This window comes from Vicugna pacos, chromosome 8 (genome assembly GCF_048564905.1).
Source record: "Vicugna pacos chromosome 8, VicPac4, whole genome shotgun sequence".
Taxonomy (NCBI): Eukaryota; Metazoa; Chordata; class Mammalia; order Artiodactyla; family Camelidae; genus Vicugna; species Vicugna pacos.
In genome coordinates, this window is record NC_132994.1 from 17320329 (window position 1) to 17338994 (window position 18666).

General features: G+C 36.0%; 1 protein-coding gene across 3 annotated transcripts in view; it reads left to right on the top strand.

Moving 5' to 3' along the window:
* ZNF292 (zinc finger protein 292) overlaps window positions 1–18666 on the top strand; it is an 87343-nt gene that overhangs the window by 59295 nt on the left and 9382 nt on the right. For 2 of the 3 annotated variants that reach the window (XM_006200312.4, XM_072965576.1), the window contains 2 exons: window positions 5494–5630; window positions 7807–7948. In XM_006200312.4, the coding sequence (XP_006200374.1) occupies window positions 5494–5630; window positions 7807–7948 (279 nt within the window). Of the gene's footprint in view, window positions 1–3512; window positions 3699–4965; window positions 5027–5493; window positions 5631–7806; window positions 7949–18666 lie in introns of those variants that run through there. The other variant, XM_031680240.2, reaches the window with a different exon arrangement.

Consider the following 18666-nt stretch of genomic DNA (forward strand, 5'->3'; position numbering starts at 1 on the left):
AGGTGATTCTATTTTTTTACTTTTGGCATAAAGCATAGTATTCATGTATTTGTGTTTTTTATACTACAGAATTCTGAGAGTAGAATCATGGTCCAAATGGGAATTTTGCATTTTGGAGGGCTCATAATTACCAAATGAAATCGGAGACAGGATAGGAGAATTAAAAGTTGTTGATCAAGAAACAAGGAATATGTATATAAAGAGCTTCAATAAAACTATATGTTGGACAGTGTTGTATGAGCATTTAATGTGTATAAGTGTCTTGTATCTCTAATGCAAGTATCCTCCGACTCCAGAGCAATAGAGATTGGAGAACAAAGGGACTGTGGGACAGATTTTAGGATATGTAAAGGGAAAAGTTGAGATAAAAGACCAGAGAGAAAAATGATAAGAGAATGCATGATCCCCTGGGTGGATAGAGATTGTAATCAGAGCCCAGAAGGAGGATAGCCTCAGACAGAAAGCTGAATGCCCTCATGAGGTTAGCAGTTGTAATTACAATGGTGATTGTGTGATTTTTCTTAAAAATAGAAAATAAAGAGGAAGATGATAGCTTAAACCATGATTAGAAAGAAAGCGTGTTGTGTATCTTGAGGATAATGAGAGTACTGGAAAGAGTCAGGCAATTTCTAGGCTGGGTAGAGCAGGCCAGGGCTCTAGCCTAGGAAATATCATCAGTTTGGACATTAACTAATTTTTTTTTCTTTAATATTTCTCTTAATCTCAAGTAATGGGTTTTTCAGTCGCTGTATAATAGGTCAAAATACAAGATTGAAGTTTATTAGTTCAGAATAACTTTGTAGACAAGTTCATTGGCAGATGTATAAAGTTTCTTAAGATAGCCTTTGAAATGTGTGTAACATTTTTTATAGTCCTTAAATAAATTGTGCTGCTACATCTTAGATATTTTTCATCTCTACTGAAGTTTTCATTATCAGTTCAGTCCCTGCCCTTAAGTCAGTCTGTCCATCTGTCCACCCTTCCTTCAGCAGATTTTATTGAGTGAATAATGTGTGCTGTATAAACACTGGGGGAGTCAAAAGTCAGTAAGGAGTAGGCCCTATCCTAAAGAAGAATACCTTCTAGTAGGAAACTATCTAAAGATAGGGTGGTTGGGTTCACTTTGAAAGATCTGTTTGAAGCTGAAGACTGAATTTGTAATCGCCAGGAAAACTCTATTTCTAGTTATCTTGAGTAATCAAAAGATCTTGCAATGCTGAACCTTAATTCCCTTTTGGTTTAATTATCCAGAGTTAAGTAACAGCAGCCCAGCTTGCTTTGGGAGATCCTCAAGAAAATTCTCTCGGAGGACCCTGGGTATCTCTGATGTCATATGAAATCATTTTTTTTCCTTCTCATGTTAAGCAGGTGAAATGAAAGAATTTCATGTTTTTTAAGTAGAGTTCACTAAAGTGTCTGTTCCCTACCCCAGAAACAAAACTAGATCACATAGTAAAGAACAGGACAGGATATGTGTAAGTGTACACATTCCTTGTTTTTTTTTTCTTTTCACATTCCTTGTTAAAAATCCCTTTTTGCTTAGAGATTGATAACTCTTATGTTTCTGTTACAAACACAGAGAACATAGAGAAACTTGTTCTTCATTGTTCCATTGGAAGTAAATTATCTTATTATTTCTGCCCCAAGGGAAGGTAGTCACTTGGGAATAATTGCCCGGACATTGCCCTTTTTGCAAGAGGTCTGCTCTCTCTCTTTCACGTGACTCACTTCAAACATTTACTTTAGCTGTCTGGTTCTTGTAAGCATTTGAGGTTTTTACGCATTCCTTAGAGTAGGTGGGAATAGATATTAGAAAGAGTCAACCATGGCCTGGATCTATGGTCCTGTTGAGGAAATCCTTATCCAAGTGAGCCAGTAGGTAAGATTTCCCAGGATGCTTCAATGTGATAGAAGTAGCAGCTAGCCATGGTAGGTGGCAGAGGAAGGGGGCTGAGAGAGATGAGTGTTTAATCTGGCTTCTCTGGAAGGAATGGACTTTGGGCTGGATTCTTGGTATAGGTATAAAAACAATGTTAGCAATGTTTTTATGTATATACATACATATGTATATATATATATGTATATCTCTCTAGTTTTTCTATTGATTTTGTCATTTAAAATAATCATAGCAGTTAAAAAAGTAAGATCTTCTATCGTGTCTCTCTCTAACCATCATTTCCCCATTTAATGCTCCCCAAGTAACTGTTAAGTGTGAAATTTGCTGCTGTTTCTGATATTTTATGCACACACACACAAAACATACATACACACTGTGGCTGCTAGTCATTTTCCCTCCTTAGTATGGACATCTTTCCATATTTTGTATAGATCAGCCTCATTCTTTCTCATGGCTGCATAATTCCATAGTATAGATTTGTAATATCTTAAACCAAACTGAGGGCCAGTTTGTTGCCTTGTACGTACATTTGTTGGGAGTATTGGTAGAGTAAATTTCTAGAAGTGGAATTGCTGGGTCAAAGAATTTACACATTTTAAATTAATAGGGCCATACATACTACCATCCAAAAAAAATGATGCCAGTTTATACTCCCCTAAACAGTAATATGAATTTTTTTCTAACACTAAATATTATTTCTCTTTTAAATCTAACTGAGATTTTTGCTGCGCTGAGAGTTGGAAAATACTAAGTATTTTAGTGTGACAGGTTACCATTTCCATTCTTTTCTAGATGGGAAGCAATTTTATTTTGATAAGCAAAAGACTATTCCTTAAATGTGATTACAGCAATACATTTAAAAAGTATACTGGGTAAATGTATGTGAAACATATGAAATGTTCTATATTTTTTTTGAACACCTGGCGTAAAGATCCATATTAAAACAAAAATCATTAGTCACATTTTTGAAATGATTTTTCTGCTTTACAAAAGGATTTAGCATAGTATATCTGTAACAAACAGATTGTCCTAAATGGCTTCAAATGTTTTATTCATATTTCTAAGTTTTCTGATATTTAAAATTTTGCTCGTTTTTCAAAGCAATACAGAATAGATATCAGTAATGTATAAATACATTGTCCCTATATAGGTAATGACATTGGTAATCTAATCCCTGATTTATCTGCCTTATATTATTAAAATAATTCTTGTTCAATGATAGCTGTATTTAACCTGTATTTCACTTTCATAATTTTGATTCAGCCATTCATCAGTTTAAATATTGTTTCAGTTTCTTGTCTTATTTTTTTCGAGTGGGCCATCTAGTGGCAAATCAGGGAAATGAAAGCTGTCAAGTGCACAGTAAAAATTGTAGGTAGTCATACCTATAAAAAGTGAGGTTTTCCATATTGAATATAACATTTCAGTTGTTATCTTGTGTATATATGTATGAATAAATATATAGAGGCTATCTTATATACATACAAATACATATTTTTAATTTTTAAGTATAAGCTAGTGTAGGTAATATTGAGAAAATAAATTTCTTTCCTTATATATAATGTATACAGTTTGCATCATTTGAGCATTCAGCAGGAAGAATGGCTTAGGTTTTAGAAGAATAAAGAAAATTACTTGATTCAAAATAAATCAGACTTTCAAGATACAGGAATTTTTGTTAAACCTGAAAGTATAAAAATCAGTATTTAGCAATGAAGAGCCTCAGTATGCTTGTGCATGTAAAATTCTGGAAAGAACCTAGACTTTGAAGCTGGACCCGTTGAAATCTTGATTCTGCTAGGTAAGCATGTAACTTTGAGTAAATAACCTCTCTGAGCCTCATCACTAAAAAGTAGTAGTAGTATTTACCAGGCAAGCTATTGTGCTGATTAGCAGTGCTATTTCTGAAGAATCTGGCACAAATAAATGAATAGTAGCTGCTCTTATTGTTATTATTAACATCTTAAGAAAAAGTAAACAAAACAAAACTCAGGTTTATTTCCTAACATTTGTCTGCATGGGTGTGGCAGGATAATTGTTAAGAGTTAACATAACTTTCAGTAAAAAATAATGGGATTAAGTGGAAAGAGTATGTAGGACTTTGATGTCCATCAGGTATCATTTGATTTGTGGTCCTACCACTTTTGTAACTTGGGTGAATTACATAATTTCTTTGAACCCCACATTCCTTATGTATAAAATGTTAGTCATAAATCTACCTAGTAAAAAAAAAGGGGTTAAATGATAATTATATTTATAATATCTGAAATGCATTAAACTTATTGCACATACTTGAAAACACTAATTGTATAAATATGTATTTTTCAACCTTTTTTTGGTTTTGTTTACATGGGATCACTTATAGATAAAGATTTGTAAAAAAGAGGCAGGCAGAGAAGTAATGGAAAGAGCATTGTGCTAGACTAGGGTTTCAGTCTTTTACTCTGCCACTAACTTCATACTTCCTTTAAGAAACCATTGTTGTTAAACACATAGACTCAGAATTGGGTCTTTTTTTTGTCTTGGTGTTTTCTAGCTCAATTTAATGTATAAAGTGGAACCTCTGAATCTATCCACATGCAGTCTTTATCCTCAGTACAGAAGATCAACTTCAGAATTACCTGAATCCCCATTTAGACATTTGTTTAATCCTAAAGACATTACATTTTACACACACACACACACACACACACTTTTCCTATACTCAAAAATTAATGAGGAGACATAGAAGATCAATAAGGAGGGGCATAGTTACCTCTGTGGTACATGAGTGCCGATGATCTGTATTGGTTTTCAGTTCTTTTTGCCTTTTGTCATTACCATGTTGGAATTAATCTTTCTGATTTTGTAGAACATCAGTGATCTGTGATTGCATGCTGTTTGTCACATCCTTGTCATATAGCAAATGCTTGTAGAGATTATAGGTAAATTGTTTTATGTAGTAAATCATTGTAATGAGATAGTAAATTTTAATTTTTTAAAAAATTAGCAATAGATATAAGTGCATAATTAAGTAAAGCAAGTTGCCTTCATCTAGGTTATACTTATGCATGCATGACTGTTGACAGGCTTTGAGATGGAATGAATTTATATGAAAAGAAAAATAATGGAGATTTATAGAAAACTGAGGTGAGCTTCATTATAAGTGCTATAACTACATAAAATGTTTTATATTATACCTTTTTCCCTCAGATGAATAGACAGTATTAGTCTATTTCCAGTAGACCTTTCTATATCTTTTTGCTGATTCTGATGCTTTTTAATAAACATAAAGGGGAAAAATACAAGTACTGCAGCTTTTCTTTCTCAGTATCATAGAACTGATTTAATGAGTAAAAAGTTGCTTATAATTAGTATTAGTTATTTACATATAAACAAATACTTGTAAAGGTCTTGAAAGTAGTTCTCTGATTTGAAGAAAGATAATTTCTTTAAACTGTAGCCCAGTAATGACAAATTATGAATTGATAGTGTATGAGATAATCAGATTTACTGATGAAATTGACCTGTAAATGTGTAATAAAAAATTTAAAGTATATTACTGTATAGTCTAATATACAACCATTTTATGGCATATTTCTATACCCTTTCTCTAGATTTCAGAAGTTGATTGCAAAGATGCCCTAGAAATGATCTGTAACTTAGAATCTGAGGGTGATGAGAAAAGTGCTCTTGTCTTATGTACTGCATTTTTATCACGTCAGCTTCAACAAGGAGATATGTACTGTGCTTGGTGAGTTGATTTTCTTTTGTAAAATTAGAGTACAAAATAAGAAATGTTCATTAGATAAGATTACAAGATAGGTTGTGAGAATTCAGATAGCTTTCAGAACATTTAAAAAAAATCTTTCTAGTCTTATCAAGACAAAGAACTTATTTTCAGACATTACATACTCTGCAAACTGGTTATCAAGTAGTTCATATTACAATTTTAAAAACTTTTTATATTAAAGACCACACAACTCCTAGGTATACCAGTAATGATCAATAATGATCAATAATGGTCAGGAAATTTTTAATGTTGGAAGATGAAAGGCTTATTTTTATCTAATGCTTCAATAAACATTTTTTTTCAGATATTTAAGCAACCTGTGATTTAATGTGTATATTTTACCCCTGCATATTGCATACTTTTTACAGTATAACTAGATGCTAGTTATTTATGTATAGAAATATAGTTTACTTACCATCTATGTATGAGATATCATTCTACTTCACTAACTTCTTCAATATACTTTTCTTTATATGGTACATTTCCTAGTGGGCAGACCTGTTAAAATCCTTTGGGAGAATAATAACAGAGATACTGACTTGAGTTAACTCAGAAAAACTTAAGATCAGCTGTCTTAAATTAGTGTTAGCTAAAACTAACAATTCATCTGGTTAGTCAACAGCATTATTAGTCTTCAGTTGTTATTATGGAAAAACAAAAGAAAATTTAGTTTACAACATTCTGACATTTAAGAATATATGCCAAGCAACACATGGCTTACAAAGGAATATAGAACTAAGTAAATGGTTGTATAATCAAAAAGAGTAAAGTTCCTAGTTACAAAAGTTTTTTGAACAACTGAGCTTTGTTATGAAGGAAAAGTTGTACATGCAATACAGAGAGAATTGATAAAAGGCAGGTAGATTCTGAAGGGAGAATAAATAATATTTATTGAGGGCAAGTAGATTTTCTATATAAGTATCGTGATGACAAAGAAATTAATGTGTTATATGGGTTTAAAAAAGACATCAAAGTCCGGATTTCATATGAAAAACAAATGCATTGTATTTTAAGCCCTTAGTAGAAGGAGCAAAATATAAGTATATGCTTAAGAAATACTGTTTAAGACAAGCCATTGGGAGTGCATGCCTGCACACTGAGGGCTAGTTGGAGGCAAGAAGGGACAGGACAGAAGTTGAGTTGAGACAGGAAGATCAGCTAGTAAGCTAGTAAATAGTCCAGCTGGGAAGTTATGAAGGCTTCCTGTGGATGTCAGATGGGGTGGGGGAATGTTGATGATAATAGTCTTGATCAAAAACAAAGGCTGATAGACAGGGTTAGTGATAATGATACATTAAATTAGAAAGATGGTGGACTAGAAAGAATGTTAATCATCTTTTTCATATATTAAGTTTCAGGTCTCAAAAAAGATCAAAGTGAGGAAGTCTTATAAAGAACTAGAGAGGTGAAAGTGGTCAAGACTGGAGAGACAGATTTTGAGATCCTCAATATGTAGGTTAAAATTCAGTAAATGAGCAGATTATGCAAGTAGATGGTGGAAGGGGCAGCTTTTCTAGGAGTGGAAACTGAGGAGAATACTTGGGGGAGAGGTTGGAGCAGGGAAGAAGATTTTTGTGAAAGTGAACTATGGAGGACAGAAGAGAAAAAGGATAAATCAAAGGGAGGAAAACTAATCACTTTAGTAGGATTATTTTCTATAGAAAATATAGCATAATTGCATTTGAAATAAATTTCAGTATCTATTTTTCAGAATTTCTTTTGTTTCACTGCTATGGCACATACTAGTTACTTCTGGGTTCTATGTCATCATTGATTCTTAATAATAAATTTTAAATGTAATTGGCCAGTTAAATTGGTCAATTTTAAATTTAAGTTAGAAAATAACAGAAGTTTCCATTTGTGTAACTTGTTTAAATGTCAGGTGCTTTCCTCTTGAAATATAGTGAGAGCTTCTCTATCTAAGACTGAAAACTCATAATCAATAAAATGATAAATTATATCCTGATTTTATTTAGTAAGTGTCTAGAAAATTGAGGTTTTTTTCTTTTGAGCCTAATTCCACATAGACAATTAAAGTCTAAAACCAGTTTTAATTTCAAACATAGTGAAGACTGACATAGTTCATGATTTTCCATTACGTCTCCAACTTATTTTTTGCAATTTTTTTTTTTTTTAGGGAACTCACTCTTTTTTGGAGTAAATTACAGCAAAGAGTAGAACCATCTATACAAGTGTACCTAGAAAGATGTCGTCAACTTTCTTTGTTAACCAAGACAGTGTATCACATTTTCTTCTTGATTAAAGTTATTAACTCAGAGGTAAGAAAGATCAAGTTATCTTAGTTTCAAATATATAAATTATCTCTAATAAAAGTCTTTAACTTTATTATTTTGCCACCTCTTCCAGTGAGTTTTGCTTATTCATTTAGTGCTTTGAACATTTTCTTATTAGTCCTTTGAGACACTTGGTACAGAGAAACTTATAGTACAAATGAGAGCCTGAGGCTTGCTCTTAGCCCAAAGAAAAGTAATATACATCATTTTTATATTTAACCATTCCACAAGTTTTACTCTTAGATGTTACACTGTTTTGATAATTTGGCTCTAGAAATTTAGAAAGTGTAAAGAGGAATATAGAGATGGTTTCCTTTGCTAGCAGTCCTGGCAGATTACATTATCGAAAACTCCTTCTGCAAAACACCCAGAAATACTTGAGAAAATGAAACAAGCTTTTTTTTTTTTAATGTGTAGCAGCTGAGATTGCAAGAATATTGGGGAAATCCCTAGGCTCAAAATGAAGAGGAACCTAAAAGCTGGAGCAGAAATCTTGAGCTGATGCTGGGGCTCTCCTAACCTGGTGGGGATTAGGGTATGTTACTACTTGCAGTGACTTGGGGGTTTAAGTTTTAATATCCACACAGGGGGTAGGAGATAAAATCTTAGGCCCTCACAAGTTGGGGAGTTAGAACTAAGCTCTGTGTCCCCCCACACCCTTTCTCCCCACCAATGTGTGAAGTACTATAATTTCACTGAAAAGTAGACTAGAAAAATGTTACTCTGTAACACAGATGGATGATAGGAAACCATGTGCAAGTCGGACTGGACTGTGGGTCAGAGGAGGAAAATGTTTTCCCTAGGAAATTGTAACCATCGGTTTGTCCTCACACAGATTTGGGGGTCCACATTTACCCTATCTATGTATCCAGGAATTCCCATGCTAAGTGTCAGAAAGGAAGAAATTTTCCTCTCCCTTTCCTTAGGTCTCCTGGCTGGTCTAAGAATTAAACTGACGTGGAACAGATTAACAGGAGAAAATTAAGCAAAAGTTTAATAACATGTATACATGGGAGAAACCCAGGGAAACTGAGTAACTTGCCAAGATGACCAAACCCTCGCCTTAAATTTGGGGGTAGTGCTTTGGGCCTTCTAAGGAGGGGAAGGCAGTTCACATGGAGATGGGAAAGCAAATGCTTATTGGGCAATACAGAGACAATGGGGCACAGTTGACTGATCTCCAAGCCCTGTAACATTCCGCCTCCCCCCCACCCCCCATATTCTTTGCAGAGAACTCTGGTAATAACTCTTTACCAGGAACAGGCCCTTTAACTAAATCCTTTTAGGCAGTTAAGGAGGGGCTGGATGTAACAAGGTAAATTTCCTTAGTCTTCTGTTTCTTTAAAATAATCAGCCTAAAATAATAAAATAACCCTCATGCCAAAGAGACACATTTGGGGGTAGCAAATTTTACTCCATTATGTAGGTAAGTCATATTTAAGAGGGTAAGGATGGAGTCCTGGACTGGTAATACCTGGGATGCCTGGCAGGAGCAAATACAGAACTGCTTAGAAGGGACAGACACTCAATACAGGATTCTCAGATAATTCCTGCTTAAGTAGAGTTCACCATCAAATCAGTTTACAAATCATGGAACAGTCTGCCATGAGGGAATTTTAGCAGAGAGAAATAACAATAGGATTAAACATGCAAGGATTAAAAACTCTAAATCACATATATTTAAAGACATAAATTAGCCATCAAGATTTATTAGACATATGAAAAAAATCTGATGTGAATGAATTTCAGTAGACAGAAAGAATTGTTTCCCTAATACTTTTAATACAATTATGGATAAATCTGTAAAATACATATATTTAAAGACATGAAATAGAGTGTTAAAGTATGAGAAAGGAAAGTCCTACAACATGATGAAGCCGATTTTAAAAAGAGTCAGAAGAACTTTTAGGAACACAAAAACATAGTCTTTGAAATGAAAACAGTTAATAGATGGGTTAAACAGTAGACTAGACACAACTGGAAAGGGAAGTGATGAACAGAGATTGGGTATGTGTTCCCTTATTTACTAACAGAATTGGAATCCGAGTTTTATCAAATTATTTTTTTGTAGTAACCCTTGTAAGAATACACTTGGTTTTCACTTTAAATTGCAAAGAAGACACTTTCCAAAGGTGCTACCATTGCATAGAATGGGATGCCACACACTTTTTAGGAATCCTTGGAAACCTGGATGTAGCATGATAAGAAGTATTTTTAAATTAATGTATTATTTCTTTTTGAAAGGAGGGACCAAAAGATACTCGTATCCTTTTTTAAAAGTATCCTTTAAGATCTGTGGTTGATCAGCAAATCTTACATGTATCTTTATTTTTTCCTTCTGAAGTAATTTCTCTTCATTTTTTAGGAATAAAGAACAGGAATGAATCCTTCTGCTTTCCAGTTTTTCTCTGTCAACCATGTTAACTCATCCTGTTCTTTGATTTTATGTGTTGTAGTACTGCAGTTAAAAAATAAACTGAACAGTAAATTTCTTACGAAATTACTATGTATTTTAAAATACATAGTATTTTACAGGTTGTGCCACTAGTTGATACCTAACTTAAAGAAAGCAGCATGGCAAAATAGATGGAACTTGAAAGTAGAAGTCAGACGAACTGAGTGTAAATCTTGGCTTGCTGTAGACCACCTGGTAACCTTAACCACTTTGTATTTCATTTCTTAATCAGATGAATTGAGGAGGTTGGGTAAAAATGATTCTCTTCCCTCAGCCTTACACCCCACTCACAAGGAGACCTTATTGGAGAGGGGAGACAATCTTGGACAAGTGGTACACTGTTCATTATGGTAGCGATTAGCCTCTTTTGGCTATTTAAGTAGAATATAGAACCTTCTTCAAGTACAGTAGCCACATTTTAGGTGCTCCTATGTGACAAATGACTACCAGTTTGTACAACCCAGATAAAGGGTATTTTCGTCATCACAGACAGTTCTGCTTGAGTAGTGCTTTTCTGGAGAGACTTTGGGTTCAAAAGTAAAGCATATGAGAAAGCACATAAAGCATGGATAGCTTGAGGAAGTTTGGCCAGGGGAGTAGACTTACTGACAAAGATAATGTGCAACATGGCATTCATTGCTCTGCCCCCAAAATCTTGTTTCCCATTGAATAAGATTTTTCCCTTTGTTTTTTACTTTCTGAAATCTGATCAAACAGATTTTATCTTAAAACTGGAATGATTATTATTGTTTTAGGACTGAATGAGACCTTTAAGTTATGTTGTCGTGGCTGTGTTTTGGTGTGTCTCCTCATTTTTACATGATGAAATTTAGCCTCAAGGTTAATGATTTGGATTAACTGGTGCACCTCCTCTTGGTTCCCCAAAACTTCAGTTGTTGAAAATTATTGCCCAGCTACTCACATATTAACTTAAAATAGTTGTTTCCTCCTTAAACGCTAATTGAGATCTGTAAAGGAAATGAAACAGATAGCTTGATTCATCTTTTTATTCATGCTTCTTGCTAGACTTCTGACGTTAAAGAGGAGAAGAAAATAGCCCTGCCTTTAAGAATTTCATAATCTGTCGATGGAGACACACTAACAGTTGCAGTGTAATATGGGTCTTTCTGTTATAGTGGAACATCAAGACTCCTGTGAGGACACATTGCTTAACACAGTGTTGATATAAAGTAGATACTGAATGAATAAAAAAAGTGGGCCGTCTAACCCATTTGTCTGTTTTGACTCTAAAATAGTGATGGCCAAACAAAGCAGGAACGAGAGAGTGTTCCTAGTAACAGAAAAAGCATGAAAAGTGGTGTAAAGAAAAAACTGTGTTCTCTATTCCCTCCTTACTGAATACTTCTGGTCACCAAATATGTGGGGGATTTTTTTCCACACCAAGCAATCCTCTGATTCTCCAGATACCAGCTGGGTGTCCTCAGTTTAATTCAGTCCTGACACTGTTTACCTGGAAAGAGCACAGATTCCACAGGTTAAGGGCTCAGTCCTGCAAGACTGCCATTCTCCCCCAACTTCAGCTACCAACCTCAAGTCCAGGTTGTCACTGGTGCTTCTGACTAACTGGCTCTAAATCAGAGGTTTCCATGACTTTCTCCCCAGATTCAGTTAGTTTACTAGAGTGGCTCACGGAACTCCAGAAAATAGTTTATCTACTAGATTACTGTTTACTATAGGAGAATACAACTCAGGAAGAGCTGGATGGAAGAGACGCATAGGGCAAGGTATGGGGGAAGGGGTGAGCTGCCCTTCCCAATCGCTGCTTGTTCACAAACCTGGGAGTTCCCTGAACCCAGTTCCTGGGTTTTTATGGAGGCTTCATTGGGCATTGGTGGTAGATTTAACCTCCACCCTTTCTCCCATCCTTGTAAGTAGGACTGCGGGACTGAAAGTTGTGGCCCCCTCTGATCACAGGTTGGTTCCACTGGCAGCCAGCCCCCATCTTGTGGTTATCTAGGGGTTTTACAAAAATCCTCCCATTAACAAATTCCAGTGTGATTGAAAAGGCCCTTCCTGTGAATAACCAGAAAAAAAGCCAAACCAAAACAAAACAGAAACCCCACTCATTTCACCTTTGAGGCCGGAGCTATTTCAGAAGCTGGAAACAAATCATGCCCTTATAACTGTTAGCACTTAAGGAAATTACAAAGGTTGTAGGAGCTATGCTGGGAACTGTGGGTAAAGAGCAAAATACGTATTTTTTATCCATGTATTACAGTGTCACAAGTGGTACCAAGATGAATGAGAGAAGGGCATACTTAAGGAAGTACAGTTAGCCAGGTTGCCTGGAATATAGGCTGTTGGGTGTTGAGAAGATAGAAGATGAGGCTAGACCAGGTGAGGCACAGGTCAGATTGTGAGCACCCTTTTGTATTCCACACTAAGAAGTTTAATTCTGAAAGGCACAGATAACAACTTAAGATTTTTTTTTCAGTTTTATTGGGTAGAATTGTTACAATTTGACTGCACATATACAATATATTGCATGTAGATACATATACACAATATACTGCACATATTTTTAAATTTACTTATATGTACTGTTAATTGTTTCTAAGAAGTTTAGAGCTTTAGCTTTTTAATAGTTATCAAAGGGATAAAGGCAACCACAAAATAAGAATTAATTTAAAAAGATACATACACCCCGCTATTAATAGCAGCAATACCCCGTTATTAATAGCAGCAGTATTTATAATGGCCAAGATATGGAAGCATCCTAAGTGCACATCAATAGGTGAATGGATAAAGAAGATGCAGCATATATACGTAACGGAATACAAGTCACCCATAAGAAAGAAGGGTATTTTGCCATTTGTGGCCCTTCATTCACTTTTTTTTTTCCACTTCAAAAACCAGAATTTTGTAACTGGCATAAACATTCCCCTTGCATCAAAAACAACAAAATACCTGGAAATAAACTTAACCAAAGAGATTACCTATACTCTGAAAACTATAAAGCATTGTTGAAGGAAATTGAAGATGATACAAAGAAATGGAAAGAATTGGATTGGAACAATCAATGCTATCAAAATGGCCATACTACCCAAAGCAAGCTACATCCAATGCAAGCCGTGTCAAAGTACTCATGACATTCTTTACAGAACTAGAACAATTCCAAAATTTATATAGAACCATAAAAGGCCCCGAAGTGCCAATCTTTTGTATGTCCTTTTTTTTTTTTTCTTCTTTCTTCTTTCGTTCGCTTTACTTACGATCTGATGACTAGAGAAGTTCCTTTAACATTTGTTGTAAAACTGGTTTACCGGTGCTGAATTTTTTTAGCTTTTGTTTATCTGTGAAGTTTTTGATTTCTCCATCAAATCCAAACGAGAACCTTGCTGGATAGAGTATTCTTTTTTTTTTTAACATTTTTTTTATTGAATAACAGTTATTTTACAATGTTCTGTCAAATTACAGTGTAGAGCACAATTTTTCAGTTACACTTGAACGTATATATATTCATTGTCACATTCTCCTTCGCTGTGAGCCACCACAAGATCCTGTATACACTTCCCTGTGCTACACAGTACGATCCCATCCATCTATTCTGCATTTTAAAATCCCAGTCTGGCCTTTCCCACCTCCCGCCCCCTTGGCAGCCACAAGTTTATATTCTGTGTCTGTGAGTCTATTTCTGTTTTGTATTTATGCTTTGTTTGTTCTTTTTTGTTTTCTGGTTTTTTTTTTAGATTCCACATATGAGCGATCTCATATGGTATTTTTCTTTCTCTTTCTGGCTTACTTCACTTAGAATGACATTCTCCAGGAGCATCCATGTTGCTGCAAATGGCATTATGTTGTCAGTTTTTATGGCTGAGTAGTATTCCATTGTATAAATATACCATATCTTCTTTATCCAGTCATCTGTTGATGGACATTTAGGCTGTTTCCATGTCTTGGCTATTGTAAATAGTGCTACTATGAACATTGGGGTGCAGGTGTCATTTTGAAGTAGGGTTCCTTCTGGTATATGCCCAGGAGTGGGATTCCTGGGTCATATGGTAAGTCTATTCCTAGTCTTTTGAGGAATCTCCACACTGTTTTCCATAGTGGCTGCACCAAACTGCATTCCCACCAGGAGTGTAGGAGGATTCCCTGTTCTCCACAGCCTCTCCAGCATTTGTCACTTGTGGACTTTTGAATGATGGCCATTCTGACTAGTATGAGGTGATACCTCATTGTAGTTTTGATTTGCATTTCTCTGATAATTAGTGATATTGAGCATTTGTGTTTCTTCCTTGGAGAATTGCTTGTTTAGGTCTCCTGCCCATTTTTGGATTGGGCTGTTTGTTTTTTTCTTATTAAGTCATATGAGCTACTTATATATTCTGGAGATTAAGCCTGTGTTGTTTCATTTGCAAAAATTTTCTCCCATTCCGTAGGTTGTCATTTTGTTTTACTTATGGTTTCCTTTGCTGTGCAGAAGCTTGTAAGTTTCACTAGGTCCCATTTGTTTATTCTTGCTTTTATTTCTATTGCTTGGGTAGGCTGCCCTAGGAGAACATTTTTGAGATGTATCTCAGATAATGCTTTGCCTATGTTTTCTTCTAGGAGCTTTATTGTACCTTGTCTTATGTGGAAGTCTTTGATCTATTTTGAGTTTATTTTTGTGTACGGTGTAAGGGAGTGTTCTAGCTTCATTGCTTTACATGCTGCTGTCCAGTTTTCCCAACACCACTTGCTGAAGAGACTGTCTTTATTCCATTGTACATTCTTGCCTCCTTTGTCGAAGATTAGTTGACCAAAAGTTTGTGGGTTCATTTCTGGGCTCTCTATTCTGTTCCATTGATCTATATGTCTGTTTTTGTACGAATACCATGCTGTCTTGATTACTGTAACTCTGTAGTATTGTCTGAAGTCTGGGAGAGTTATTCCTCCAGTCTCTTTCTTTTTCTTCAGTAATGCTTTGGCAGTTCTAGGTCTTTTGTGGTTCCATACAAATTTTATTGTGATTTGTTCTAGTTCTGTGAACGGTTTGGGTATTCTTTATATTTTCCAACTCTTTGCTAAAAACTTCACTCTATGCATCTATACTCCTCTTGAGTTCTCTGAACATCTTCACCATCATTATTTTAAACTCTTCCTCAGATAAATTGCCCATCTCCTCATCACTTATTTCTTCTTCTAGGATTTTATCTTATGCCTTCGCCTGGGAGATATCCCTCTGCTGCTTCATATTGTCTATCTTTCTATTTGTATTTTTAGGTAGGTTAGTTTTGTTTCTCGACCTTGGAGAGGTGGTCCTCAGTGGGAGACATCCTGTGCATCCCAGCAGTACACTTCTTTCTTGTCACCCAAGGGCCAGGGTCCAGCTGGTTCCAGTGTAGAGTGTGGACTGTATGGAATCCTTCCACAGGCTTTGGGATTTTTATTTTATTTCTGGTGTCTGCCCCTGGTGGATGAGGCTGGGCCAGAGGCTTATGCAGGTTTCCTGGAAGTAGGAGCCAGTGCCTGCCCACTGCTGGCTGGAGCTGGGTCCTGGACCTCTGGTGGGTAGAGCTGTGTCTAGAGGCCTTTGTGGCTTAGGAAGTCTGCTTTTGGGTGGGGCTAGGTCTTGGTGCTAAAGGTCAAATCAAGATGTCAGCCTCCAGGAAAGCTCATGTAGATGAACACTCCCGGAATGTCTACCACCATCTTTTATGTCCCCTGGGTGAGCTGCAGCAGCCCCTCACTTTCCCAGGAGACCTTCCAAAACCAGCAGGCAGTCCTTGCCCAGGTTCCTATGAAATCACTGCCTCTGCCCTTGTACTTGGCACATGTGAGATTCTGTGTATGTTCCCAAGAGAATGAAGTCTCTCTTTCCCCAGTCCTGTGGGACTCCTGGAACCTAGCACTTCTGGTCTTCAAAACCAGATGTCCTGGAGTCTCCTCCTCCTCCCAGTGCTGGAACCCTGGGCTGGGGAACCCGACATGGGGCCCAGAACTCTCACTTCTGTGGGAGGGCCTCTGTGACCCAGTTATTCCTTGGCTTGTGGGTTGCCCACCCTGGGGATATGGGGCCCAATTATATTGAGAGCACATCCCTTCTACTGTTCAGCTGTGGTTCCCTCTTTATGTTTCCAGTTGAAGGAGATTTTTTTTTGCTAGGTTCCAGTCTTTTTGATGGCTATTGAGCAGTCAGTTGTGGTTTCATTGTAATCGCGAGGAAAGGCAAGCTCATGGTCCCGTCACTCTGCCATCCTAACAGGAAATCGAACTGTTTAAGAATTTTAAAGCAGGGTGAGCCATGATGCTATGGGTGGATAGGGAAGGGCTGAGTGGGATGTTTATGGGGAACTAACATCAGCATTTAAGCCTTGGGTAGCTTTGGGCCAAGGATACTAGGCAGCCAGGGAAAAGGAACAGAAAAGGCGGGTGCCAGTGCCAGAAAGGGGATGAGTCTTCCTCCTCTGAATTGACATCACTTCAGTTTCTTTCCTGTGACTCATAAATTCAGGCTGGTGCTACCAGTATTTTTATTAACTGATGTTATTAAGTAGATTTTTATGGGTTAATTACTTGTTTAATCACATTGTATTTATGGGACATTGTGAATTCAAACTCCACTCTAGAACACACTTGTTATATAACCAGTTCATGACTTGAGTATTACCTGAAACTTAATTTTCAATCACACACACACACACAGAAGGATTGAAAACTCAGAAGAATAAAAATTTTGATACAATTTGTTTTGTTGGCCTTATTTGTTAAGATTACAAATTTATTTACAACATTAAGATGTTCTCAAACAAATATATTCAAAGCTGTTTGTCTTTAATGAGTTGAAATGAACCCTTGAATCTAGTAGCAGGCTGTATTAGAAATGTCAGTTGAGTTCCTCTCAAATAATTTTAGTTGCATTTTTTAAGCAATAAGTAGGATTTTTGAATCAGCTTTTGTCATTTCTGGAGAAAGGGCTCAACATTCATAAGACAGAAAATAGTTACAGTACCTTCCTAAAGGCAGGTATCCTTCATCCACAAATCCTTTGTTTCCCGAGTCTTTTCTTAGTCATTTCTTTCTCCAGCATTTCCTAAATTTTCTAAATAATTACAGACTTTTCAGAGTTCCTGCCCTCTACATACTCACCAGTCCTTCTGACATGGGCCTTCATTATTACTTTCAATCATCTTTATAGTTGACTTGGCCTTTGATTCCCCTAAGACTTCCTTCTTCAAACACTCTTCTCTCTAATACACAACTTCACTCACTGTTCACTCATCTTTTTCTTACAAATTATAACAGAGGAGTGGCCTATTTGTCCACTATTATTAGTAACCCCTGAGGCATATAACAGACACTCAGATATTTCACTGTAAAATCTTTCTGGCTCACGTCTGTCTCAAAATAGTATAAAGTAACTGTGCAAGTTTATGTGAACTCTTTCCAAGTTATCTTTTCTTCTCTGTCACTTTTCAGTGGGTCTCATATCAATTATTCTTGTCCATTTGCTTATTGGTCTTCGTGCCCTTGATTTTCCTAAAATCAAGGCCAGTTCAGTATCTCAATCTCCTTACTTCAGTCTTCCTTTTGACCCACAAATCTAAACTTCTTTTTCAGTAAAGTATTTAATTTCCTTCTTAACCTGTAAAAATACAGAGCCAATCGGCTTTTTTAGACTTCTTTTCTTTCTTGCCTTTCAATCTTACATCAGACAGATTCCATTCTCATAAATGTGGCCACATCTTGTGGCTGGCTTATTTCTCATATATTTGTTCCCTTTTAGCCTTTTAAAACCCATTGCTATCTCTTCATTACATGTATCTTTCAAATGACGCTTACCTTTACTACTGCTATCTTATAATATTACTTCAAGATGCTAATTCAGAAGGAAAAAAGCCTATTGTGTCTCCTGCCACTCCTAATTCTTAAGATGGTCCAGCCATGAGGTAGGTGATTTGGCATTCGGTTTTATAACAGAACTAGAATCCCTAGTATCAAGGATCAAATAACTTTATTCTCGTAAAAGTGAAAATCTCCTTTCGTTATTACTTAGGAAAGATGGAAACAAATCTGTTTTGTAATTAGGCTAAGAGAGTTTTGTTTCAGAAGAATTACAAATTAAAAACTTAGGAAATGAAATTTGTGATAAAGTTAATGACATTTATTGATCACTTACTATATTCCAGACGTGAAATTAAACTATACCACCTACTTTAGGTACATAATACCCATTAATGCTCACAGTAGTTTTATGAAGTTTAGGTGCTGTTTTGATCTCTGTAATGGGATATGAAAGGTCTGA